A 27914-nucleotide genomic window follows, 5' to 3' on the forward strand; every position below is an offset into this window, starting at 1 on the left:
TACAGCGTTGTGAAATGCAGTCTGTGTGAATCACCACAACCGCACTGCTAGCGTGTCAAGTTATTAATGAAAATGATTAAGAAGAATATAAAATGGGATTTTTTTTTCCCTTAAGCATGAGTTTTTGACAGCATTACTAAACTTATTAGAAGCTAGCTGTTAGGTTTTTTTTTTACTCCAGCCTATGCTTAATTAACTCAAAGTCTACATTAAATTTGATTCAATAATAACTTTCATGGGCTGTAATAAGCCTGTGGTAGGGCACAGCTGGGTCTTTTAACTATTACTGTAATTGTTTTCCTTCTAGTTCTTCAGCTGCCTGGTGTAAAGTGCAACAGCTGTGGCACGCACAGTGGGGAGGCATCCTTCCTGTGGAGAAAGGAAGTGATTAGTTTCACTTAATTACTGAGACAAGGACTTTTTGGAAGCGATCTTTCAATCCCGATAAATCCTAGGTTCTCCCCCAGGTCATACACTTCATTTCAGCAACAGGAGTAGTACCTGGAAGGCTTGGCTCAGACGTGCCCCCCGGGCCCGCGTTATCTTTACTTCACTCTTTTCCTTCTGGCTCGGAGGGGAAGGGTGGGTTTCAGTCACACTCGAGGACGATTTTATCAACCGCGTTTCCTCAGCAACATCCCTTCCGTGTGTCTGACTAACAGCACGGACCTTACGCACGCTGTTATCAACGGGGAGCCGTTCTTGCCGTTAAGGGTGGGAAATATCCAAAGCTTCAGCCCTTTACGCTACAGTGCCGGGGACGGACGGGGCCCTTCGCCTGCCTTCAGAGAAGCGGGGGCAGCGGTCAGCTCTCCCGCCCAGCGCACTCCGGCGGGAGGCGGCTTCCCTCAGCAAAAGCACCCGGGGCCGCCTCAGGCCCGGCAGAGACCCTCGGGGCCGGCGGGCCCCCGCTCCGGTGCACCATGGCAACGCACGGCACGTCACGTGATCCCCGCCGCTTCCGCTTGCCCTCTCACCCCAAGATGGCGGCGCCCGTGGGACCGGTGAAGTTTTGGAAGCCGGGTGAGGGGGCACGGCCGGTGTGTGGAGCGGCGGTCCGGGGGCGGCGGGGGTTGCGTACGATAGAGTTTCTTCCCGGGCTGTCTGTGGTGAGGGCCGCAGAGAAAGCCGCGGCGCTGCCCCCGGCAGCCGTCGGCTCTTGGGGGTCGCACGGATTTCAGACGCCGAGGGCAGCGGAGAAACGCGCTGTCCCTCCGCCGCCGGGGCCTGGAGGGCGGCGAGGTCTCTGTGACTGCAGCCGGGGTCCGCCCGGTGGCGGGGGAGGGGACGGAGTCCGCTCTCAGCCCGCTGGGGTGGGGGTGCTGCCCTTCGAGGGGGCCTCGACCGGCTGGAGAAAGGGGCAGGGGAATCCCAAGGGGTTTAACAAAGGGAGATGAGCAGTCTCGTCCCTGAGGGGGAATAACCCCAGGTGCCACATGTCAGGGAGAGCAGCTCAGCAGAGCTGAGGGGACCTTGGGGTCCTGTGGGCTACGAGCTGAGCGTGAGCCTTGGCAGCAAAGGTTGCCTACATCCTGAGTGGCGTGAGGAGTAGCATCGCTGTTAGGTTGAGGGAGGTGATCCTTCCCCTCAGCACTGGGAAGGCCATATTGGGGGTGATCTGTGGGCTCCCCAGCGCCACAAGGACATGGACTTACTGAAGGAGGTCCGCAAAGTGACGGGCCACAGCGATGATTGAGAGTTGGGAGCGTGCGATGTGCAAGGGGAGGCTGAGAGAGCCGGGACTGTGCAGCCTGGATAAGAGCAGCCTCAGGAGGATCTTTTCAATGTATGTAAATACCTGGTGGGGGGTGTAAAGAAGATGGAGCCAGACTCTTCCTGGTATTGCCTACTGACAGTACAAGAGGCAATGAGCACAAGCTGAAATACGAGAAAGCCAGCTTAAACATGAGAAATACCTTTTCTACTATGGGAGTGATCAGGTTCTGGAACAAGCAGTCAGGCAGGTTGTGGGGTCTCCAACCTGACTGAACGAGGACCTGAGCAGCCTGCTGTAAGTGACCCTGTGGTAAGCAGGGTGTTGGTCTAGAAGGTCTCCAGAGGTCCCTCCCAGCCTCCACTGTTCTGTGATTCTGTGATCCTTCCCTCGGGCTTTGGGTAGCGTGTACCTTCCCATTCACTTATCCCAAAGGGGAGCTTGGTGGGTCTGAGTTTGGCAATTTTTTTTTTTAATTGGTTACCACTTTGTGGGATGCTGTGGTTTGCAAAGCTATTCCAGACTCGAGATTAGTTTAGCAAACAGCTTCTTAATCATTTGAATATTATAGTAATGTGTGTGTGTAGACAATATGTGTATCTATAGTAGTATGTTGACAGTAGTATATTAAAAAAAAAGCATAGACAATGCTGTGAAAGAAAATCAGTGGGTGCTGAGAAGCAATATCTGTTAACTTCTTTGATTTGTCAAGATACAGATTTTCAAGTCTCTGGTTCTTAACTTCCCCATCTGTCCTTGGGAGTGAATAGTTATTGGAATTGTTGCTAGTCATCACTCTTAAAATTGGATCAATTTGCTCTAAAACCTGCTTGGCAGCTTTGAATAGGGACTAACTGTTTTTAAACAGTGGAAATAGTGGAAAAAGCCCAAACAAGCAAATCCTGCAAAGTAGGGGAATCATCTTTGCTCTCAGACTTCCCCAGTTGAATCTGCAGCTGGAGATGATACATTCCATTATTGAGATGAGTTTTTGTTTCTAGTTTACTTGCATGATTCAGCATTTTCGGTTGTCAGTAGTTTTATGGTAACCTGCAGCAGGAATAAATCAAGTTTCAGTTACGGAAGTAAATTCAGATCTGAAGCAAGTGGCATATCTCAATAGTGCGCAAGGTTGAATGTTTATACAGTTGATGTTAGTGAAGGGAAGTTCTATTACATGTCTGGCTGGCTTAAAATCCATGGACATACTTCTGAGAAGGATATTTAAGATATATCAGAACCGTTGCCCAGAAAAAGAAGAAAGTTGCCAAGATCTTGCTGTATATGTTTCCTATGTGCTTCTTTTCCTCCTTTTTCTTCTTTTAAAATTCAAATACTTACTCACATTAGATTTTTTTTTTTTAACCAACAGGAGACACATATTTCATTTGAAAGAATTTTTGCGTGCATACTGTTAGTTAATATTTTGATTATTTTCATAGAAAAGTTAGTACACTGCTACCCATGATTCCTCCTTGTAAGGAACATATTTATTTTGGTTGTATTGTGATACACTAGACAGAAGTGTATTTTTCCAGTTAAAATTAACTTATATCATCTAGGCACGGAAGGTCCTGGTGTCAGTGTCTCAGAGGAGAGACAGAGTCCTGCTGAGAGTAGTGGCATAACTGTCATCTATAATCCTTATGCTTCTCTTTCTATTGAACAACAAAGACAAAAGCTGCCTGTTTTTAAGGTACGGAAGTTCTTTTTGATATATTAAATATTTTGTATGATGTCTGGCTTTTATGTCTTTTTTTGCAAGAGCAGTATAGAATCACTTTGCAACATAAAATAATATTTTTATGACCTTGGTCTCTTTATTTGTTGAAATTGATTGTCCTGTTTGACAGCTGTTACTGACAGATTTACAGGCTTTGTAGGTTTATATTATTTACTGTATGTTGTACGTTTCATTTATAGATTTTAAAGAACTGTTCAGCTTTCAGCAGTAAAATCCATGTAACATGAATCTACTGTGTCTGCTGGATAAGTAAATATTGTCATTTTAATTATTTTCTTATTTTTGTACGCATCTGTTTTTGATGCTTAAATGTCATCTTCTCTTTCAGCTAAGAAATCACATACTTTATCTAGTGGAGAACTATCAAACTCTGGTGATTGTTGGGGAAACAGGTTGTGGGAAATCAACACAGATTCCACAAGTAAGTGTCTGTTTAACTTGGTAAAATCAGGTATTCCTTCAGGGGATTTTACATGAAAGGTTAAACCAGCAACCCAGAACTGCACTGTGAAAATTGAAGTCACCTGTGCTTGTGTGTGTGACCAAAAGGAGAGAAATATAAGGAGAAAATAGCAGGAGCTGGTATATCTGTAATATAAAACCTTCTTCCACTACAGGAAAGGACCATATACAACAAATAAGTTTATGCTGGTACAAACAGTAGTCACTATGCTATAGTAGGTGTTTATTACTCTATCAGAATCATGTTTAAAATTTTGTTGAGAATATGTTTTCAAGAAGGAAAAAAGGTACACTTTTATTATGAGCTTTCATCTTGGAAATTTCTGGAATATTGTATTTTTTGTGGTTTTGTAAAATTTTCTCTTTTGTGACAGGAATGGAAAAAGTCTGAGAATGTTTCAAAGTTAGTTCTTGATTTTAACTTAAAAATCGCAAACTAATGATGAATGTTATCCACTTCATTGTGAGCGCAGGACTTGTGCTGCTTAGCTTTTTTTTCTTAAAGGGGTGATAAAATAAAGGAAAGAAAAAAAAAATTAAGTAGTTAAAAAATATTTGAGAACCAAAGAGCTGCTCTTAGGTGCTTTCTGGAAGCATATGTGCTTAGGAGGTAGGTATTGTACTAAATTACTTTTAATGGTGAGATTAATAATGCACAAAATCTCTAAGTAACTGATTTGCCTAAGGTCATGCATCAGTGTCAGAACCAGAAAAAAGAACATAGAACGGAGAACTAACACCTTGCTGTAATCACAGCATGACCAATTAATTTCTTATCCTCAATATTTGTTTGCAGTACCTAGCAGAAGCCGGCTGGACAGCTGAAGGAAGAGTTGTTGGAGTGACACAGCCTCGTCGGGTTGCTGCTGTTTCAGTAAGTTTCCCTGTGTCCAAATTTTCCCACTTTGTTGTCATTATAACCTCCAATTTATTAGCAGGTTTTGCTGGATAGCAGGAATCACAACTGCATGAGCTCCTGAACGAATAGATGTTTCTGCTTATCTTCCTCCCAGAATTGCTGGTACTATACACTGAATTCAACCTGATTAGTAGGTCGTGCCAAAGATTCCAAGTCCAGAATTGCGGATGTAGAAGCTTTGAAATAAAATTGAGTGGTATCAGCAGAACTGTGTACAGAAGTTAGGGCTGTGCAGGGTTGAGCTGTGATGGACTCTGGACTAGAACTATGCTTGTGTGACCCTTAACTTCTTTCACAAAGTAAATAAAGTAGTGATGTAAATCTGTGTACACTAACATAGCCAGTGGAAGAAAGAGGAGATTGTGTACCTCTTTCTAGCAATTCATACCTAAGTTTTTTAAAATATTTTTTTTCTGTGTTTTTTTTGTGGCTGTGGGTTTTGGGTTTTTTTTTTGTCTGTTTCCGCTTGTAAGAGTGTCGGGGAAAATAAGAAACAATTCTATTGTGAGAAACCTTTTTATATACATAGTATGTCTAGGAGAACATAGCGTCAGCTAGATGTATTAGGAGAGGAAGAAGAGGAGATGCTGAGGGCAGCAACTTGTAGTCTGGTAACAGTCTGCACAGAAGGCATCCAGTGCTCCTTGTCTTCATAAATGTTGCCAAACACTGACTTGGTGGGCCGAAGTTTCTGCTGCAGCATTCTTTTTGTACTGAAAACTGAGGTGCCATTTGTAACCCTCATTTTGCCTCTTCTTTATAATGTATTAAACTGTACCTGCAACATATCATGCTCTGATAAAAATGTAGTAGACTGAGCAGCTGTACAACTTGCTGTTTCATCTCATCCAGTATTCTCTGTCCAGATCCAACATGGTTAAGGAAACAGCCTCTAGCAGTGATCTGCATCTTGTGCTTTGGGCAGGCTGCCTGCAGTGTCCTCCGTTTTCTCCTTCATAGCACATCCAGCTGACAGTGCATGGTTCTACAGGAGATGTTGTGTATACTGCAATGATTTCTCGTGACTAACTTAGTTCTCTTGTCCCTTTCATGTCTTAACAAGCTACTTTTAAGCCTAAAATAGATTATTCAATTAGGGCTTACTATATAGACACAGTAGGATTTTTCTTCAAGAATGTTGTTGCAAACTGCCTGGACTGTATGGCTGCTGCAGGGAGATGAGAGATATAGCTGATAATTTATTGCTTTGTCTTGAACTGAAAGTGATCTTTTGTTTTAGTAGGTGTACATATCTGCTTTGCCATCTCGAGTATGGGGGTTGTCAGAAGCAACCTAGGTAGTTGCAAAGACATAAGGCATAGTTTGGAAATTCTTGAACGTCTGCTTGCATTACCCAGACTGACAATTATCCTGAATGCTTGGGCTGAAAGTGATGGAATGATAAGTTTCCAAGTGAAATCATGAATTCACTGCCTGTCGGTATAGTTTAGAATGTCATTCAAATGACTGAAAATAGCTTGCTCTTGGAATTCTACTAGGACTAATGAATGTATTGTGGAGTTTTATTGTGTCTTTAGCTATTAAATGTCTTTGTAGCTTGCTGAAACCATGGCCTGATAATACCTAATACTCTGTAGAATAAGTCTGAATAACTCAAGATTTTTAGTTGAAGGAGCTATCGGCTTAAAACTGGCTGAGGGTAGTACTGTTGCAAAAATGGATGCTGCTTTTAATTATTCTGCCAGTTGTCTGTCTGTTTTCTGCATAGAAGATTCTCTGTTATGAAAAGTACGGTAGCATCTTTATTTAAAAAAAAAGTCTAAGTAAGCTCAGTGACAGATCAGCTTAATTGATAACTTTTTCTGTATGCCATATACCTATACTCTTTCTCTTTTTGCATGCCAACTGTGTTCTTAAATTGCACTCCCACAGCTGCTGGTAGATGGTCCTTCCCCAGCGTTGTGACTGGTTGAGTGGTTGCCTTTGTAGGTCTGTCAGACTACTTATCACAGAAAGGTACCTCTGTAACTTTCCTGAGTAGAAGCAGTGTAAAACAGATTTATTAAGTTACACTAAAACATTTTAAAGTATTTACCACTTGTATGTTCAGTATGTGCTGTTATGTTGAACAGAATTTTGTGTTTGAACGAGAACAAATAATTCTTTGGAAGCACTAGCTCTGTTCGTGTTTTGATGCCAATTCTCAATGGACAAAATAATGATACAAAGAAGTGTGCTGTGCGCTGTCTCTTGTTTATAAGAATCTCTTTTCTCAGGTTGCAGGCCGAGTTGCTGATGAACGAGGAGCAGTGTTGGGGCATGAGGTTGGATATTGTATTCGGTTTGATGACTGCACAGATCCACAGGCTACAAGAATTAAGGTGAAACATGAACAGTATGCGGTTACTCTGAAAGAGTTAGCTGAAACTCTTCAAGTGTTTTTGCAAAATTAATGAGAAACTTGTGATGCCCAGTAAAGAGAATAGATAGCATTTCAGTTTTCCAGGTGGGTACCCCAAAAGTGTTCTTGAAATGGCTGTGGCTGTCCAAACCTTAATAAAATGAGTATGTGTTCTATCCTGCTAGTCTGGCAGCCACCATTTCAAAACTAAAGGAGATTTTCAAGGTAGGTATGGCTAGATGTTGGTACAGTGCTAGTGTGACCTGATACATCGCTCAAAGTCATAGTGAAAGGCTGCAGTGAATCACAGCTAAAGTAGCCTCACCACCCCAAAAATAGATTTTGATTAAAAGCACAGATAAAACATAAGATGAGTAGGCTAACTGAGAGTAATTTGATGTGGATTAAATAGCAAGCTTTGCAGCTGTTCTTCAGTGCTGTGAGCAATATTAATGTTGCTTGTGTTGGTACAGAGAAGAGTTTGCTTTAGTTATGCTGGAATAGCAATGATGATGAATGAGACAATTTATTTTTTGATTTTTTTTGTCTGAGGCTAGTAGCCCTTTTAAAGTGAAAGAAATTGAGATGTTTGTTCATTAAATGCAGCTGGTTTTGGGTTTGGTTTTTTTTTGAGTGTGATGATTAATCATTTGGAGTTGGAAATTTGGAGGTTTTTACCTTCCACACCAGTTCTTGCCTAGTTCAAGGCCACAGTTGGAGTCCCAGGTCAAACTACTGTTTGATGGCTACATAAAGCTGTGGGTTTCCACTGGCTAGTAGGAAGAAAGTATTAAATTAAAATGTTGCATTTTGTTGAAATGTTAACGTTTGTGTTCTGGTCAGAAGTGTGTGATAGATATTAAGTAGCCTACTTTGAGAGAGTCAAGACTGGATTGACACACAGGATGTTATTGGTAGAGCAGATGTAGCTGCGTTGCAGACAAGAGTGAAGAAACTTCAATTGCCATTTCCAGTGGTGCCAATCTGGTTGGTTTTTCTTTCAATAAAAAAATAACTAATTAAAAAAAATTCAATACTGATTAAAAAGCAATCACTCTGCTTATATCTGGGTTAGCATTCAAAAATACATATTTGGCTTCCAGAGCTGAAAGTTGATCAGTTTAATAGATCATTAGAAAGTTAAAGGCAAGGAAAAATTCAGGCAAACGCCTGAAAAATCATCTTTGACAGTTGTATAAGTAATCAAGACTACCTGATATGGTTTTTTTTTACATTTCTCTTTGCATTCACTTTTAGTTTCTAACTGATGGTATGCTGGTGAGGGAGATGATGGCTGATCCTTTATTAACAAGATACAGGTAAGGAAATATGGCATGAATTCTTGCTGAAATGTAATTTGGTAAACAACTGCATTTTTTTAGACCAAGGTGTGTTTATTGTAAATTAAATGCCGAAAGATGTGAAAATTATTTTAGGAGTTTGACTTCTTTATGTTCAAAGACTGTTAGAAAATCCATTGATCATTGGAACACCAAACCCGGCAGGATTTGGTGCTGTAGTTTTGGAACAAAAGCTAGATGGGCCTCATGGAGTCTGCATTGTTTAATTTACTGGTTTTAAATTCACTTTTTCATTATGATACTAATCAAATAAATGAAAAAAAATCAACAACAAACACAGGCTATTCTGGTATCCAGAAAACCTATGCAGTACAGTAAGGATAGACCTTTTTTCTTCTAGCCCTTTCCAAAAGCTAGCCTTAATAAAGAACAGTATGTGTGTACCACGTGGTGTAATCTACATTTTTCTCCCTACTTTGTTGCCGTGCTTTTTTTAACTTCCATAGTTTTCTAAGTGGATGTAAATAGTAATAATCCAGCAGCAGATTTCAAATAATGCTATTTCTTGAAGACAGGAAGACACTGATTCTAGTGTCAATCAAACCATTTCTGAAATCTTATCTTTCTGCTTTATTCACAGTGTCCTTATGCTGGATGAAGCCCATGAAAGGACTCTTTATACAGATATTGCCATTGGCTTACTAAAAAAGGTTATTGTTTTTTAATGTTCTCTGTAACCATTTCATTTTCATCCTTTTTGTTAAACCTCTGATCTTGATGGCTGATTAGTGAACCCATTTGAGAGAGGGTGATTTCTAGTTCCTCATTTATTCTACAGCCTATTGTACATACCCAACTATTTACTTTAGAAATCTGACACTCAGGATCCTCTATTTCCTCCCCCGATGGTGAAATTTCTCCTTAGACGATATTAGCAAAAGGGTAGTCTTTATTCTGCTGGTGATGATTGTGTGAAGTGATCTGACGGGGAGTTGTTGTTAACTTTCAACCTACAAAAGATCTGACTCCCATTGGAAATTAAGAGAAAGCTATAATGATTATAGACTGAATGCCCTAAAAATGAATATGTAAAACTCCAAACAGTCATCAGGTTGTTAGATCTATGGGGTGATAGGAGTTCATCAGCTGTCTTGTAGTTTCAAAGTATTTTTAAAGAGAATTTATTGGTAATCTGGATGCTCTAAACTTGGTTCTAGCCTCATATCTCAGAAAATAGTTTTTACTCTGGGTGTTCTTGGTCTCTATTCTAGGTTCAAAAGAAGCGTGGGGATCTTCGACTGATTGTGGCTTCAGCCACCTTGGATGCAGAGGTATAGCTCACAGATTTGGTCTGAAATGAAGTGACCTTAAGTGGCAGCTCCACTTCTATTCTTATACAGCTTATCCTCTGTGCTGCTTGCTTCTTGTGAAGCATTACTGCTGTTGGAGGGGTGAAGAAGAGAGGAGGGAGTGCAGGAAAAAAATCTGCTCTAGTTAGGTTGCTGTGTTTGGTTTTTGTTTTGTATTAGCAAACTTTTTTGGAAGTGAATTTAAATATGAATCTCCTTTTCATATATTGATGCCTTTTTTCCTCTTATTGGTATTGTTGTATAAAAAGATGTTCTCTTGGCTTAATCTAGTCTAGTAAGAGACATTGGTTTAGCTCTCTTTGGCTCATAGCGGTAATTTGAGACAACCATAGACCAGTAAAAATAACTGATAAATGAGTAGATTTGATTTCAGTGAGATCTTACTATTTCTCTGATTGACTTCTGGCCTGTGGAAACTTATGTAACTTACTGAAAATGTCTTTAATTTAATTTTGAGTAGGAACAGAAGAAATGCTTTCCTAGATCACAGCAGTGTTTCATCCAGCCTGGTGTTCTGTCTGTAGCAGCAGCAACAGTAGGAGATGCTGTTTAGGGAGAGCAAATAAGCCTGTCCACCTGCTGTGGGTCTGTTCTGTTTGAGCTGCTTCAGCATCTGCGATGGTTGTAATAGAGATATTAGGCAGTACATTCCTGCTGTTTCCTTCTACTCTGTGTTTATGGAACTGCTGTTTGTTAATTTGTCTTTGAATCTGCTTGATGAAGCTGTAAGTCTCCAGGACATCATGTGAGAGCAATTTTCAGAAGTTTGCCACCTGCTATATAATGAAGTACTTTATTTAATTTCTTTTAAACCTGCTAGTTTCATCAAGCACCATCTAGTTCTAGTAGCATGGGATTTGTTGGTTTTTTTAAAAACAAAAAACCAAAAAAACCCCCTGAAACCAGTTTTACATTTACTTTACCTGTCACCTTTGATTCTGTTAACCTCAGCTGTGTGTCTTCTCAACCTTCTGCTCCCCAAGCAGAGCCCCAGCCTTTTTAGTCTTTCCTCATAAGGCAGCTACCCCATCTCCTTTATCACTTTCATTGCTTTTCTCTGTACTTTTCCTAACTCCACTGTGACCTTCATGAGATGTGGTGGTGAGATCTTGCGTGTAGCACTGAAGATGTAGGTGTACTGAGATTTCCTTTAGTGAAAAATATCATATGCCATAAACCTTGTTAGTATGCTGTGCTTTGGTAGTACTTGTACTACTATGTGTTCTGTATGTTATATTAGATAACATTACAATACTTCACCTTTGCAAAATTTTAATTGCCAGAAATCACATGTTTCAAATATGTTACAGTTAATGTAAAAATAAGTTAATAGGAGCAAAATGATTAGTATGACTATATAAACATTTGTTTAAGTACAGAAAGTTTATGGTATTTCTATAATGGTCATATAAGTTGAGACAGATTATTTGGTTTCTTAATGTTCATTCTTTTGCTAGTACATATTTAAAATACTTCATGGCAATAAATCTAAATTTATGAAGGTGTCTTGCAACGTGTAAATCAAAAACTTAGGTAAATTGGCCTAACTCTGCTTTTACAAAGTGAGATCTTGGTGTTCAGTAAGAGCTGTAAAATTTACTTGCTCCTCCAAAAATGGATAAGAATATGCAAGTCCTACCCAAAACTTACGACCAGTCATTTCTAGGTTCTTCTTAGTTTTGACTTTGCTACTGTTAGAGATCCAATAAAAAGTTTATATATCTGCTTTTTCTAACTGTATCACCTGATCTAATTAATTTTATTACCTCTTCTCAATCTTTGCTTCTCAAAGTAATAAACATGCAAGACAGTGTATTTGTGCTAAATGCCTGAACCCCGGACAGAATAGAAGGCAACAGAATCAAACTTTAAAATTTTTAAATTGGCACTCTCAAATTCATGAACAAAATATCCAAGTAGTAGTAATTTAACTTCTTCATGTCTTTAGGTTTCTCCCTCAATTCTTTAAAGTATCAAACTGAAAGTGTTTGTTTTTATTTTAATATAGAAATTCAGGGATTTCTTTAATCAAAACGATACTGGTGACCCCAGCAAAGATACCAGTGTGATCCTTACTGTCGAGGGGAGAACATTTCCAGTGGACATCTTTTACATACAGAGGTGTGTTCCTGTTTGATCTTGTCAGTGGTGATTAGGAGAGTGTGCAACTGTGTTATCATTTTGTCTAGGTTAGCGCTCAGAAATTCCTGGACAATGGTAAGGAAGTGTAACATTCAATTTGGGAAACGTTTGGATATTGCTTATAGCAGCAGACAGGTTTTTAAGCTTACTGTAGTGTAAAGGAAACAAATTAATTGCTGAAGGCTGATTCCCAAGGATGCATCATGAACTCAATGTGGTATGGCTGATGTATAGTGTCCAAAACCTAGCTCTCTGTTTGTTCCTTATGGAAGTGACAAGTCTGTACCTATTTTTCTGCTAATGTCTGCTATTTTCTCTCCCCATAGTCCTGTTCCAGACTATATAAAATCAACTGTGGAAACTGCAATGAAAATTCATCAGATGGAAAATGATGGTGATATACTGGCATTTTTAACTGGCCAGGTATAGACATAACCAATTTTTTTTGCTTTACAGTGCTGTACTGTGGGCTTTGTGAAGCCACCTCGATCTCCTGCTTTCCTTAGCTGTGCTTACTTTAATCTCATTAAAGATGACAAACATTTCTGCGTTGGTGGGAGCAGAATTAGGCCAGTCCCAAAGACTTGTAGAAAATACATGGCCTGCATTTATCAAAGCTAGTGATGATGATAGTTTTTCTCATTTAATGCTCTATGCTTTCAGCCTTGTTAATAAGTGGAATAGTGTGTGGAGTTTTGGTGCTAGTCACACCTACAAAGTTGTTAAATTGACAGTGAGTCATCATTAATAGTTAAGGCAAATGGAATTTACATTTGTTAGGCTTAACATCTGAAGTCTTTGACAGAAAAACAAATTGCTATGAGATAAAAATTTACTAGTCTCTTCTGCTCTATTTATGCCTGTCAGCTCACTTTGCAGCTGAGAAGAGTAAATGGGAGGTAGCTTATCATTTTTCCAATGAGGAGCTACCTTGAAGAGCTTCAATAACATGTTGCATATTTTCAGAATAAATTCTTCATCCCCATTAGTGATTTAACTTTGGAAGAGTGAATTGGGTATCTCATCAGGTGATGTCTGAACATCTTGTTGTCTGTGTTTTTTAAGAGATGCCACAGTTGATCTCTGAGATTAAATGTGAAGTTGAGCAATAGGTGTTAATGCTATTACTGTGTCATTCCTGATCAAGACCCACAGCATTCTGCACTGTCAAAATAGATTGGCCTCCCATTTTGCTCTCACAAGTTGAGATACACAGGAAAATATGCCTGTTTCCTCCTGAACTTTGTTCAGTCCTTCCCTTGTAATTTTGTTCCTGTATTTGTAGTGTGACATTGTCTCAAATAACAATGAACATAAATATTTATATAAATAAGATATTTATTATGAATAGCAATTTATGTAAGAATATTACAAAATTGAGGGAACTAGTCAAAAGATCCTGGAGTTTGAACAAGTAAAATTATATTGGGATTATTTTAATGCATTTTTGGTATATAGGTGATAGCTATGTGATATCAAAGTGAAATCTCTCTCATTCTGGTCCCTTTCTTGCTCTGGCTCTAGGAGGAAGTGGAGACTGTTGTTTCTATGCTCATAGAGCAGGCTCGGGCCCTTTCTCGCACTGGAATGAAAAAGCACCTCCGTGTTCTCCCCATGTATGCTGGACTGCCTTCTCCTGAGCAAATGAAAGTGTTTGAGAGAGTTTCTCACAGTGTCAGGAAGGTAAGGCTGTGGTGTATGTCTCAATTTCTACCACCCAGAAGGGTGTGTGCATTACACAGATTGTATATGCCAGGTTCACATCATGAGCCTATTGCAAACGCTTACCGAGGGAGACTTTCCGCATCTCCTAAAACTGCCTGTCAGTTTTCAGACTGCGAACCAAGAACATGTTCTCTGGCTTCCCTTTTCATCTTTGATCAGTCCTAGACATGTCAGTTATAACTCTCCTGTCTACCTCATCAACCTCTCAATTTTTAAGAGTCTTCGTACAGCCTTGTATTTTTCTATGTCCACTTGCAGCTTCTTACACTCTGAAGTCCTCTACGTTTACCTGTTTGTATTTCTTTTTGTGGTCTAAATGTCTATGGCTGTTTTCCACCAGTAATGGAAAGATTAGTGACAGAGTGGGTAAGTGCTGTATTTTCACCTAAGAAACAAGTCAAAACTTGCTTGGTTTTAATAGAAAAAAAGCTTTGTTTTGACTTCTGCAAGTCTTGTTCAGATATTTAATGTCACAGAACTATATAATTGGTCATGATTAGTGCTTTCTGCTTAGGCAGAACCTGTGTTGGGGCTGAGATAAGTTGACAGAATTACACAGGGGTGACGTGTTATAATTCTTGTGCCTGCTGGAGTCTAACCAGTAAAATTGTTCATCTGGTGTTGGAGAACATTGAGTATAAATACTTCTTTTCTCTCCAGGATATGGCATTAGTCAATTAACTTCCAAGATTTGCTTTTTTAATTTCAGGTGAAATAAGGATTAAATTTCCCTTTCTTGTTTGGGAAAAATTATTTTTTCAATATTTTAGGACATGTATATAAGTATATCTCTGCAGGAATACTGAACATGGAACACTTAGTCAACTCTGTTTCTCTGCTATCCCCTACCCCATTCTAGTGTTACAAGTAACAACTCAATATAACTGCGAAGCAGAAAAAAATATTTTTAGTTCACTAAATAAGAAGATTTGATTTACAGTCAGTTAATGTTTTTCTCTGCAAACACTGCCAAGTTCTTCTACTTTTATGAAGGGAGAATAAATTTGAATAAGAAAGTGACTGTGAAACTGGGCTTATTTCAAGCTGACAAGCTCTTTCTGCTTCATGTACTGTATCCTTTGTACTCTAGAGTTAGTGTTTACTGGAACTGTTATATCTGAGAACTTTCAAGTGGTTTGTATTGGAATCCTGATGCACTGATGCTAGGGCTTGATAGTGTAATTGAGATTGAGGAGTTCACAGTATCCCCATTGTGTCTGTATCTCTAGGTGATAGTAGCCACCAACATTGCTGAGACCTCCATCACAATTCATGGAATTGCGTTCGTAATTGATTGTGGTTTTGTGAAGCTTCGGGCCTATAACCCCAAAACAGCTATTGAATGCCTTGTGGTGGTACCAGTATCTAAAGCTTCGGCTAATCAGAGAGCAGGGCGTGCAGGACGGAACCGCTCTGGAAAATGTTACAGGCTTTATACAGGTCAGTAATTCGATGTGTAGGGAAGGTGAACTTGCTTACATTTTGTTTTACAGTGGTTTTAGTGTTAGACAAAGAACAAAACCCCTATTTTTTTCTCTCAGTGAGAGATAGAAATCTTCCTTCATTATTCCTCTGGCTTATTTAGAAATACATTGTTCATATGTGCTGAGCATTGGACACTGAATGCTTTTATGAAACAGAAACACAAACCTGAGCAGGGTAGGTGCTATGAAATTGTCAGCAATTGCAAACCTGTAATGTTAATGCAGCTCTGGTGAGTCTACTAAGAAGTTTATCGTTTTATGATCTTGGTTTCTAAGTAATTGCTTCAATTTATAATACCCACCTGTGATGCTTTCTTCTGTGACTAAAGTCTCCTTTAGACTGTGCATCTAACAAAGGACTCTGGAAATCCTTTAGGTAACTGAGGGAAAACCAATGTGTATCCCAGTTTTCATAGGAATAGGTGCCAACCCCAAACGCTTCTCTTGAATCGGTGACCCTGGCACTGTACAAAAGTTACTGTTACAAGTAAATCTGTTGGCCACCTAGCAGTGTTCAGAAAGCCACAATCCAACTGTCTCTGTTCTCAGCTGTTTAATGAAAAAAGGCATTGCAGCTGAGCACTGCCGTTGCTTATGTGCCTCAGGTTCCCTCTAGTTTTACCAGAGCTTTGAGACTTAGAGAGATCAAGCATATTCTTTTGAAATGTGTGTGTGGTTGCCAGCAGTTGCCATGTTAAACAAAGACATGATTTATTCTCTAAATTTGTGTGTCCAATAATAATCTGGAGAGAATGTCTGCTGCATAATATACCCAGCTTACATAGCTTTTTAAGTATTTTACTGGAGAAATCGTGACTACACTGAAGTTATTTTTGTGTGTTCAAGAGCTGGCCTGATGCGTGCTTTAAGAAACATTTTAAAGGAGAGGGGGGGAAAAAAAAAGAAGAAGAAAATGCACTGAGTGGACAAAAGTAGAGAAAACGTACACTATCTTTGTCTTAGGGAAGGTCTGAGATAGACCAGAGATAGAAGAGGGTTCTGTCTAGAAATGAAAGTAATTCAGGTGAAAATAATGTATTTCTTGTCTTGATTTGGAGTTTTAGATCAACGTAGGGATGTGTGTACCCTTTTCTTTACTGCAGAAGAGTTGGTTAATGGAAGGTACAGGGATTTTGATCTTATATGAAGTATTTTTCCAGACTTAGACTTTATAGTGAACGTGCTTTTAAAAAGGCATTGTTAAATAAATAGTTTTTCAATCCTTAGTCTTTATTTTAAATATGCTTTTTAAACCTCCTTTTGTTTGAGTAGCTACTAAAGTGTTCTTTTAATGAAAGCATGCTGGTTTTGAACTTTCTTTTAAAAAAATGTTTTTTTGTAGTATTGCACCCTGCCTTTTATTTTCTGATAAAAATATTAAACAGAAGAGAAATAAAGCATTTCCAGATTTCTGTGAAGAATTTATAACATTTAAAATTAACATATGGAGTTGGTCAGCTACAGAATCAGCAGTATAGCCAAAACTGTTGAATTTTCTATTTAAATTAAATTCTCTTTAAGTACAGTAATGGGAGAAAGATCATCTTTGAGTTAGAGTTCTTTTAACACCTGTTAATTGTTCATACTCGATAATTTTAACTTGAAATGGGTGTGATTCTATCATGTTGACTACATAGGGTGGGAGTTGAAACTCAGTCCCAGATTGCTTTGTTTTCCTCCACAACAGAGGAGGACTTCGAGAAGTTGCCAAAGTCCACTGTTCCTGAGATGCAGCGCAGTAACCTTGCACCTGTCATCTTGCAGCTGAAGGCTTTGGGAATTGACAACGTGCTCAGGTTCCCCTTTCTGTCGGTGAGTCCTGAGCTGTAAAGTCTGTCATCTTTCCTTAGTGTGAAGAAAGATCAGTAGATGACTTGTTGATAACCCATAGAACCATTAACCAGTAACCATTGCCCTGTTAATTTGGAAAGCATAACTCCTTGTGCACTATCGGGCAGCAAAGCATGTTTTTGGGAATTGACTAGTGCAAGTAATGTGTGTGACAACTTAGAAACAATGACTGTTTGTATTCTAGAATTTGCTGTTAGAAATGTTGAGAAGTTGAGAAAGGCCTAGAAAGACAAATTCTGAGATTCTGCAAAACTGTAACTGTAGTCCCTTTGCACTGAGTTTATGAAGAAGGAAAAAAAATTGATATCTACACAACTAAACCTGTGCTTGTCTGTCTCGTTAAAAAGAGCAGTACCAACTTTTAGATTTGCTTTATGTAAAGTTTCTAGCTACTGTTGTATTGATGTGAAAAACTAACATGGTAGGATTAGAAAAGAAAGTTAAGTAATCATTCTGATCACCACTGGCATCACTGTTGCACAAAGCAAATATGCCTCTTCTAGCTCGGATCTTGAGAGCATCATAGTGATGATGCTGAGCCTATTGAGATGGTTTTGACTCGCAACACTGGTGGTCAGTGGAAGGGTGATAGGAAGAGTCCGAGAGCTCTTTCTTCATTTTGCATAAGTAGAAAGGTAGGTAGTTAGAACTTAAGGATTTTGCAAAAGAGGAAGATCTAAGAATTTTTGTGAAAACTTGTGTGTTCTATGGTGATAACTTTAAACAATGCACATTTTTTCTTCACAGCCACCTCCTGCACAGTCAATGGTGCAAGCTTTAGAATTGCTGTATGCTTTAGGAGGTGAGAATATTATGCTTTGCTTTATTCATAGTTATGTTACAGGAGTTATGAAAAAAAATAGTTAATTTGAATTTGGTGATTGGATGGACATTAATCAAACTTGCATTTGAGAAGTGTGCTTTGAGAAAGAGAAAATGCAGCCTTGACTGGTGGAAACTTTTTGTTGGTGTGTTTTTAAAGTGTACCTCGGTCTCCTCTGAATTTACTTTTCCTCTGGTTATTTCAGATAGATAAGCAAGCAAAAGGCAGCAGTAACTTACTCAGAGGAACTAGAAATCTATTGAATAGAGTATGAACTAGGATTTAACTGTTTAGATTGGTCAAACAAGTATTTTATAGCCATCTTCTGTGTATTTTCTTGCACCTTTATGGAAGGAACCAGCTATTTGTCCTTGCTAGGAACAGGGCTCTGAGCTGATGAGGGTGTTGACTTGATTCTCTCAGGGAGATCCTATGTTTCTTCAGTCCTTACAGAGTGGTATGAAGATACAAATGGAGTTCAGACACTGATTAGACCAGTACGTGAGTTAGACGCTAAATTTACCTGCATCCAATTAGATAAGTTGTTAGATATTCAAGCTCTTGGTGTGGTGATCTTTCATTTTGTGTTACTGTGCCAGTGATGGAAGCATGTAGCGCTTGCAAGTATAAACAAAAAAAGTTGAAAGTAAAGGTTTGACATCTCTTTCATGATCAGACTGGTTGTAATAACCTAGAATTTAGCAAGCTTGATATAATTACTACTTTGTTTATTCCTTAGTCAGACTTTAAAAAGCATTGTTTTTAATTTTAAGTTTAAATTTTGTTTTTAAATTTTTCTGTTAGCATGTTACACTATTATCTGATCTTGACATGTGTGCAGGAACTCTGCCTAAACATTGTAAGTAAAATCTGATGCTTGAATTTGGGAGAGGCCAGTCATTGGATGCTAGAATTAAAACCTATAGAGAGTGTGCTTCCTGATGGCTTAGCAAAGCAAGTGTCACATGTTAGTTTTGAGACCTTCTCATTGATACAACTGTGAAGGTATGACTGACAAAAGTTATTAGGAGCTAATCTAGTTATAATTTTAAAAATGAGTTCTAATTTTAAAAATGAGTTCTAGTCTGTGTCTCTGCTCTGAATGTAGTATGGCTTACAGTTAGAAGTCTACACCTTATGCGGTGTAGTGCTGTTGATTTTAGCGTTGTTGGTCCTGCAGCTGAGACAAAGTTCAAACCTGTAGCAAGTCAAACTGTTCTAATTCTATTAGCTGTGAATACATGATGCGACCACTAAAAAAAGAAACCAACCTGATCATTCCTAAAGGCAGCACATTTTGTCCTGTATGAATTGAAACTACATTTCTCACGCTCGTTGTCTGTGTTTCAGTTCACAGCCTGCTTGCTTTTCATGCTTTTAAATGCATAGGAGCTCATTTGCATGCAGCTCGCAAAGAGAGTCTGCTCTAGTTTTAGTATTGAACTTTCTCATTATGGACAAATAAACAGATACACACAAACTTCTAATGAAAAGAAGGAAAAGCTAGTCTAACAGCTCTAAGACCTGAGAGCATAAATCAAAGTACTTTTCTACTATTTAGCTACTTAATAGCATATCTTTTTTTTTTATGTTCTCTGAATTACTAATTACAGCTTGTTCTCAAATTCAGTATAGAGTCTGAAGAATACTCTTAGTCATATCGTTTAGTTTTAGGTAGTCCTGTGAGGAGCAGGGAGTTGGACTCGATGATTCTTATGGGTGGGTGCCTTCCAACTTGAGATATTCTGTGATTCTAAATGTGTTCATTTTGGTTTTATTCGTTATGCCACTGCTGGATACCTATAACCTGTTATAATACTTTTAGCCACAGCCTTCAATTCCTTTTTGTTGTGGTTAGTGGAATGTATGCTGTCTAATTTTGTTTATAGGAAGAACTGTTATATTCTTGGTGTTTTGACAGCTATTTAATCTTTTTGAATTCCATAAACTTAAACAAAACAGAAACTTGACACAAGAACAAGTAATCAAAATGAAACTCTGTTTAACTTCAACTCAGTGTTTGTAGTTCATTCAATGTTAACAATATTTGCTCCATAATGTAAATGTGAGGAAAAGAGTAGTGTAAAGGAGCTTGTGTAAGTTTTGGAAGCTTCCAGAGGTTTGTGGGTGTTTTTACATCACTTACAAATGCTGCGTTGTAACTTGTGGCAGTCTGCTCTCTTAATCTCATGGAGCTGTAACTCTCTGCTTGGCCGTGATTTTGCTCTGTGCTGATTCAGTTCCATCTCGCAAAGGAGGGTTTCACTTAAGGCACTTCATTCTTGGCAACCTTTTCAAGCCTGGAACAAGGACCTTCACAGTGGCTCAGAAGCATGTTGCAAGGGTGAATTCACAGCCAAAACCACCTTAGGGAAATGGAGAGGAAAGGTCAATAAACTCACTGATTAGCTGTTTGATGTTTTGGCAAAAGTGTTATGCTTATGGTAGCTTCACAGAAAAGTACAGAGCTGTTACTCTCTTGGCTGCCCAGCTTTTGTAGCAAAGCAGAGAAATGCTGATGTTAGTGTTTAAGATGGAAAGAAATGTGTGTGTGTGTGTGTGTGAGATATACAGATTCGCTCTTCAATTTTTGCTGAAGTTTAAGGTTTTAGGTGGTTTATTATGGAGATTTTATGTAACTTGCAGAAGTGAAGTTGCCCAAGCGTTTGCAGATGCAGTAAGGATTAAATTTCTCTTATGCAAGTATGAACATGTATTTCATCATTTGCATTGTAATAGCATGCAAATGTGCAGTTTAGGGTCAGGACCCTATTGTGCCAATGCGGTGCCAACAGAGAAACTTGTGCAGAGCAGATGCTTTTAAGGTTGAGATAGTTTTGTTGAATAAACACATCACTGTTTTTAGACTGATTATTTTTATAGTGATGCAAACTGATTACATCAAGAGTATCTCTTATCAGTCTTCTCCTTTGATGCCCCTTTGAAAGTCTGAGTTGTCAGTTGGAGCTTATTGTTTTTAAGCATAATTTAGGAGGTAAATAACTAGGTAAAAAGTAGCTTTATTTTTAGCTTTATTTGAGATCCAATATTTTGTTGAAGGTTTGTTTGTAAGTTGTCACCTGTCAGAAACAACCACTCTACCTAAGTTTAAAATAGTGTTTTAATCCCTCAGCCCATCACATCCTAGTGGTTGTTACTTGAAACTTTTTAGTGCCACAGTACTTGAATAATCTCTCCTAAACATGTTCAATAAAAATATTTGCAGTATCTTTTTCTAAGACCTCCAATTTCCTATATATATACGGATACAGTGGTTGCTTCCAAGGTTATTTCAAGGAAACTTTTACCTATTTCAGACTAATATCCAGTGCAGGGCTTTTGTGTATATTCAGGCTTACTGCTACATAGGCATCTGTGTACAAGCTCTCTATATATATCCATGGAAAATTACACAGAGATTTGTAGGATTCAGCAGAAGCCAAAGGATTTTGGCTTGATGATCCTGTAGGAAATTAAAAAGATGGTAACTTCTCCTCTTCCCTGCTTAGGAATGCAGTTATCTTTCTGTAGATGAAAGATGGCGTATTCTAAGCTGTTGATTGTGGTAGCACTTAAACTTCTCATATTGCACTGGTCAAATGAAAGCTATCATACCTTAACTTTTGCAGTTTCTGTGACTATGTGTTTAAATATATTACTTCATCTTTTCACATAAGCTGTCTTTCATACCTGTTTCTAAGTAAAATATTGTGACATTATGTGAAATGCCTATTAGGTTTTGTTAACAGTGTAGGGGGTGTGGTGAGTGAATTACTACATTGTCATAATAAGTGAGATGATAGCATATCAAATAATAAAGGAAAGTAAACACTTGATAGAGGTATCTGTGGTTTCAGATATGCTGACAAGATCAGCATATTATAGATCTCATTCCTTGATTTGTGGTTTTGCTTTTCTCTGTGAAACATAGCTGAAGTACAACTGTGGTTTGTTGTCACCACACAGTTTGACAAATAATATGTTTATATAATGCATGGGCCACAGTTGTTTCCTCAGACCACTCTGCTGTGGTTATTTATGCAATCTACAGTGCCTCAAAGTTCTATTATTGGGCTCTTGTTAGTCTCTCCTTGTGTAGCTTTTCTCTTGTGCTTTGCCTCCTTGTCGTACCTCATATAACTTGGCTTACTTGCAGTTTTCTCTTTCAATTCTCACTCTTTGCTGCCTTTCGTAGTGAGCTCTTTCCTTCTTATTGTGTCCTGTGTCTGTAATTTTTTTTTTTTCATTCTCTTTCCCATGTCCTCTTGCAAAGAAAATGCTTTCCCATTTAAATTGTTCCCTGAAATTTCAGCACAGTGCTCTGGATTAGAATATGACTCAGTGGTTTGCATGGGTAAACCTTACTGCAGGTGTTTGACTGTAGGAAGCCATACAACTAAAATGGTAAATGTGCAGGGTTGCTCAGTGATAACTGGGAATCTAAAAGCAAGCTGTCATGTCTACCTCCTGTACCATCTCCAGTAAAAAGGTTAGAGTTGGAACATGGCTGACAGTTTAGTTATTGATGTATGAGGCAGACTAAACTGTAGAGAATCTTCACCAGCTGTACAGCTCTAGTTTAGATTATATTAAAGTTAAATTATTTTTCTCCGTGACCTAAGCAGATGTGACTCAGAAAAATAGCACCTTACCGCCCTCTCTACCCTCTGCCCCCTACCCACAGTGCTTCCTGTTTCTACATTTATGCCTGTTCCATAATTATGCCCTTTTTTTATTCTCATCAGGACTCCTCCTGCTTCCTGTCCCCATGAACAAAGATGTTGCTAAATACTTAAAAAGGAGATGCATAAGTCTCACAGCTAATAGGCACTCTGGCCATTGCGTTGACTTTGACTGCAGGTTTTCTAAATTGTTGGCAATAGCAATGGAACTTGGTCAAAATGAAGAAACTTATCTGTTCAAGTATGTTTGAAAAACCAATCAAACAAAAAAACCGCCGGTGACCCATGGGAGAGTAAATGGATATTGAGGAGTGCCTTTAAGCTTAGTTTAATATACATTCAGCAACTATTAGGTGCATTGGCTGTATTTTAGCTCGTAATTCTGCTCTTTAGTACACATTAAATTCTTAAAGAAGAATTTCTGTGCTCTTTTGCCTGTATCACAGCTACATTTATTAATACGCTGCAGGTTTGGATATGCATTGCCATTTAACAGAGCCTCTTGGAATGAGAATAGCAGAGTTTCCTTTGAATCCTATGTTTGCAAAGATGCTTCTGGAATCAGGTAGGAGGAAAAAAACAGTTTTTCTTCATAGTCTTGTGATGAGTAGAGGACACTGCTTCTTGTCTAATACTACACTACAATTAATTACATTTGCTAAACTTGAAACAAACTGTATGCTTCATCTTGGCATGTTGTTTAGTGAAAAGAATTGGTTAAACTGGTGGAGCTCTCTAATAAATAGTATGTCTAATACATTTAACACACTAATAAGCCTAACACATTTGTCTTAAGTTTTCCATTAAAAACATTCACTGTTATATTAAAAAAATCCAGGAGTTTAGGTATTTTGGTTTTATATACTGTAAAAATATATTCTGCTTCTTTTCCTTTTTATTCTATATTGGGCTAAGTTGAATGAAAGAAGATTTCCTTTACTGAATTTCTCCACTTACTCCTCAGGAAATTTTGGCTGCTCCCAGGAGATTCTGACAATTGCTGCCATGATGCAGATTCAAAACATTTTTGTGATCCCTCCAAATCAGAAAGCTCAGGCTGTAAGTTCAGTTGTGTCTCATTTTCTTTTTGTTAGTTCAACATTTCTGGATTTCTGCCGAGTATTTTATTGATACCCATTGCAGACTGCAAGTTTGTCTGAAAATGAAGCAAGGTTTTGAACTTTACCTGTTGGTTATAGGTAAAAGAAGAAACTGAGTAACAGTGGGAACCTTGGAGTTGTTTACTAGTATTAAAAGCCTCCTTCTGAGGACAAGAATCATGAAAGGTTATAAACCAATATTGGTCAGCGTAAGGGCTTGCCAAAAAAACCCAAACCTCCCCAAACACCACTTCCTTTCAAGAGTAACAAAAAAGAAAGTCTTAGCATGTAGCAAATTCTTAATAGGTAGCAGGAGCCTAATTTTAATGCATCCCTCTCTTGGATTTTGGGGGTTCATTTTCAGTTCATTTTTCTAATTTCAGTTTTAGAAGTGCTTCTGAATATAGGTGGGCTAGTAAAATATTGCTGTTGCCTAGAAAAACTACCCAATACGGTAAGAATTTTAATAGTCACCAGGAAATATAGAGATGATGGGAACTGAGTGCATTTGACATGATTTTTGCAAAAATCAGTCTGCCCATAAAAATGTATTTCTTCTTCTCCAGACCAGGCAACACCGAAAGTTTGCTGTGGAAGAAGGTGATCATCTCACTATGCTTAATGTTTACGAAGCCTTTGTCAAAGTAAGTCAGTTCAAGTGTATGTGGATTTGCAGGAATGGGAAACACTTGTGATCCTCAGTTCTGATTCTGAAAGTTCTGGATATAGCATCCTCAAAGCTGAGGACTTACCAAGTCTATTAAGTGATAATTATGCTTTAAAAGATATTCTGGTCATATTTTGCCACAAACCTTCTGTAGTTCTTCTGAACAGGGAATAGAAAGAATTTGGTTTGGGTACAGCACAAAAGTCTTATGGGTAGACAACTGTATTTTCAAGGAGACTGGGATTTTTGAAATGGCCTAGGAAAAACAGATATCAAATTCCAAATGAAATTCATATTCTCCCATCTTTTCTATAGAGGTATCAGCGTTTTACCGATCATAAACTGCATCTAAATCTAGCAGTCTTTTTTAAAAAAATTGCCACATTGATCATCATATCCTCTTTTTCAGTGACCTTATGTATTTACCACTCTAAGGTTTAGCACCAATCTTAACGCTTCTCTGTAAGCTGAGGTTTTACTTAACAGTTTTGAAGTGCTATACCTATTTAGGAGAAGTATATTTTGCTGGTATAAAGCACTTCTATAATAATGTATTTGCAACAGTGTTGAGTTGAAGCAGTGTTTAAAAGATTACTTCCTTCTCCCCAACCGCAAAGCAATCAGTCAGGCACTAACTGAAATTTTGCTGTTTAGCTTTTATATCTGCCTCATTCTCTTAGAAACAGCCAAATGCAGAAGCTCTTGGAGTAAGTGCTGGCTTCTGGAGAAACAGTTCTTTGCATAGAGAAGACCAGTGAAAACAGTGTACAGAAAAGGTTGTTTACATTTTGAGATTGAATACAGACTAGTTTATCATATGATGCTTTTGTGTGTGAATGGAATGACTGATGCTATTCTCTTTCACCACATGAAGAAATGAAGCACATCTGTATGAAAATACCCCATGGCATTTGTTCTGCTGCTATTTAGTTGTTGTTTGAAACATGTTTTTTAGATACTGGTGTTATGTACCCTTATTAGTTGCTATGTAAACAGGTAATTTTCAGGGAAAACAACAATAAATATGTTGTAGGAGACAGAAGAAAAACAGAACAAGGCTATGTGATCCAAGAGGTTGGGTTTTGTTTTGCTGATGGTATTTCGTTGTAATTTTTTCTATTCTTCTCACTGTACAGCACAGCAAGAGCTCTCAGTGGTGTCAAGAACACTTTCTGAACTACAAAGGGCTTGTTAGAGCTTCTGTTGTAAGAGAGCAGCTGAAAAAGCTTCTTGTCCGCTTTAAAGTGCCAAAGAAGTCCAGTGAAGGTGAAATATTTTTTTTTAACCTGTTGTCCAATACATATTGAAGGAAGTCTCCAAATTGTCGGTCTGCTTCCTGCTTTTCTTGTAACCTTTGAGTATTTTGTCCCTGGCCTAAAAATAATGTTAATTAAAACCAGCGTTTTTTTTTCCTAAAAATGACTGCAGATGAGCATTTTAGCCCATTTTTACAATTAACATTTAGTCCAGTCTTGATTAGTTACGTTTTCCAGCAAGACATTATCACCACTGATTATATATTGAATGGACAGACTTACCAAAAGAGTCATAAGAGAGAAGGAGGTGGCCTATTTTTCACTTCTCAAAAAGCTATTTTTCTAGTATGTTCAAAATGATGTCCATTCATTGGGATCTGATTTCCAGCTGTTCTGTGCGTGCATGGATGCCATGACTACTTCTCAGCACTTGTCTCTAACTGCTTTGAAAAATCAGACTTCAGTGCTGTCACACAAGGTTTCCTTAAGGACTGTGAAACTATCTTCATGGAGACACCAGTGGCAACAGTAGTTTTTTATGTAGTAATTTTGATTTGCTGTGAAATTGAAGTCAAAAGAGATTGCAGGGTTTGTCTGCCTTCAAGCCTTTCCTTTCAAAGCTTGATGCAGTGTGAAAAGTTGAGATGATTAAGTGGTATTTTGGGGATTTTTGCCATTCCATTGACTCATTTTACATAAAAATTCTCTTCTTCAGGTGATCCAGATCCTGTTTTGAGATGCATAGTTTCTGGATTTTTTGCTAATGCAGCTAAATTCCACTCTACCGGAGCTTACAGGTAGATATATATAGCTTCATTACAGCTGTTGCTTAGTTTAAAAGCTCCTTTGACTGCATACATCTGAGTATAATCGACAAAGAGCTGCTTCTCTAGACACCTGCCATAAGAAACATGTAGGGTTTGATTTACTAAATATTTGAAGTTTTGTATCTTCAAACTGCTTCAGTGTTTATCTCTTCTCTTTGGCAAATATAAATAATTAGAGTTATTGATAGTGGGAAGCTGTTACTAATAGTAATTAGCTTGTGTTAATACGAGCAAGTACCGTGTCTCTGTTGTAGCGCTCTCAGTAAGAGCATGAAACACTACTTTTTTATTTAATGTAGATAGAACTCCTTTAGGACTTTAAATTATCCTTTGGCCAAGATTTAAGCCTGGTTTCATCTGAAAGCCTGTTCATTAAATGCAAATGTTTTTAATTTGCTCTAGCTCTCTTATTGTTGCCTTTTATTAAACATTCTTACTGGGGATGAAAGGAACCAAATGTTAAGCAATAAACAGATGCACGGTCTGAATTAGTATCTTGCTTTCAAGGACTATCCGTGATGACCATGAACTTCATATCCACCCCACTTCAGTGTTGTATGCAGAGAAACCTCCACGCTGGTAAGTTAAAGTTGATTTCACTTGCTTCATGATCTTTACAAGATATTTTCAGCATCCAGACATTTTCATGAATGACTTTTCTCCATCAGTGGAGGATTAGATATGAAGGTCATGGTTCCCACAGAGAGAATTCCATTGGTATTTCCTTTGCATCTTTTTGTAGGCAGTACCCAAATAAATCAGGGAAATAGAGTGATCTTTAACTGTCAAAAAAACCTGCAGAAGTTGGTAAGCAGAGTCAGGTGACCCTTTTTTTTTAAATAGGCACCATATTTTGCACTGCAAATTGCTCTCCGCGTGATCTCTGTACCTAGATAGAACTAGGATTAATTTACTTTTATTAAGCCTATTAAGTAAATGTTCTGTCAAATAGGTGCTACAGTAATTGCAAATGGCTTGCTAGGAGAGGACATATGTGTCTAATGCATGATGCAAATACTTTGAGAGAAGTTATGGCTGTCTAGCAGATTGAGGAAAGAAGTGGTTGTACTTTCGTGTTAGCTGGGATATTAGAATTCCATTTGTGTGTCTGAGATGCTTTGATAACAATTAGAAGTGTGTTTCTAGCTACCAGGTCAGCATGATCAACCTGAAGTATTTGGACTCTTGTCCTTCTTTGCCTGTTGCTGAGACTTTGAAGGATAAACTTGGCCAGTGTCATCTGTTATCTTTGAATTTGGGCTCCTACACCTGTTGTGTAGGGTTTGCAGAAGTGTAACTGATTGGAACTTAGCCATCAATTACATTGGCTCACAAAATAAAAATGAGTCCAGCTCACTTGTTCTTAACTGTACCAATTCTTCAGGGCCGAGTTGAGCAGAGTGTAGCTAAAGTAATTTTTGCCACTGAAACCAGCCTGATTCGCTGCTGGTTTGCCAGTTTTTTTTAACATCCTGTCACTGCTAT

At 38.3% G+C, this 27914-nt stretch overlaps 1 protein-coding gene across 2 annotated transcripts in view; it reads left to right on the top strand.

Moving 5' to 3' along the window:
* Positions 1–776: 776 nt before the first annotated feature.
* Positions 777–27914, top strand: part of DHX35 (DEAH-box helicase 35) — a 33071-nt gene continuing 5933 nt past the window's right edge. The window contains exons 1-20 of one of the 2 annotated variants that reach the window (XM_075059290.1): positions 777–1023; positions 3277–3410; positions 3787–3879; positions 4717–4794; positions 7077–7181; positions 8459–8520; positions 9143–9212; positions 9774–9833; positions 11881–11993; positions 12341–12437; positions 13539–13697; positions 14969–15179; positions 16911–17035; positions 17822–17876; positions 23049–23144; positions 23544–23638; positions 24246–24323; positions 25483–25612; positions 26318–26399; positions 26937–27008. In XM_075059290.1, the coding sequence (XP_074915391.1) occupies positions 924–1023; positions 3277–3410; positions 3787–3879; positions 4717–4794; positions 7077–7181; positions 8459–8520; positions 9143–9212; positions 9774–9833; positions 11881–11993; positions 12341–12437; positions 13539–13697; positions 14969–15179; positions 16911–17035; positions 17822–17876; positions 23049–23144; positions 23544–23638; positions 24246–24323; positions 25483–25612; positions 26318–26399; positions 26937–27008 (2015 nt within the window). In that variant the 5' untranslated portion in view covers positions 777–923. The remainder of the gene's footprint in view (positions 1024–3276; positions 3411–3786; positions 3880–4716; positions 4795–7076; positions 7182–8458; positions 8521–9142; positions 9213–9773; positions 9834–11880; positions 11994–12340; positions 12438–13538; positions 13698–14968; positions 15180–16910; positions 17036–17821; positions 17877–23048; positions 23145–23543; positions 23639–24245; positions 24324–25482; positions 25613–26317; positions 26400–26936; positions 27009–27914) is intronic. The other variant, XM_075059299.1, reaches the window with a different exon arrangement.

This window comes from Buteo buteo, chromosome 2, assembly GCF_964188355.1.
Source record: "Buteo buteo chromosome 2, bButBut1.hap1.1, whole genome shotgun sequence".
In the NCBI taxonomy this organism is placed as follows: Eukaryota; Metazoa; Chordata; class Aves; order Accipitriformes; family Accipitridae; genus Buteo; species Buteo buteo.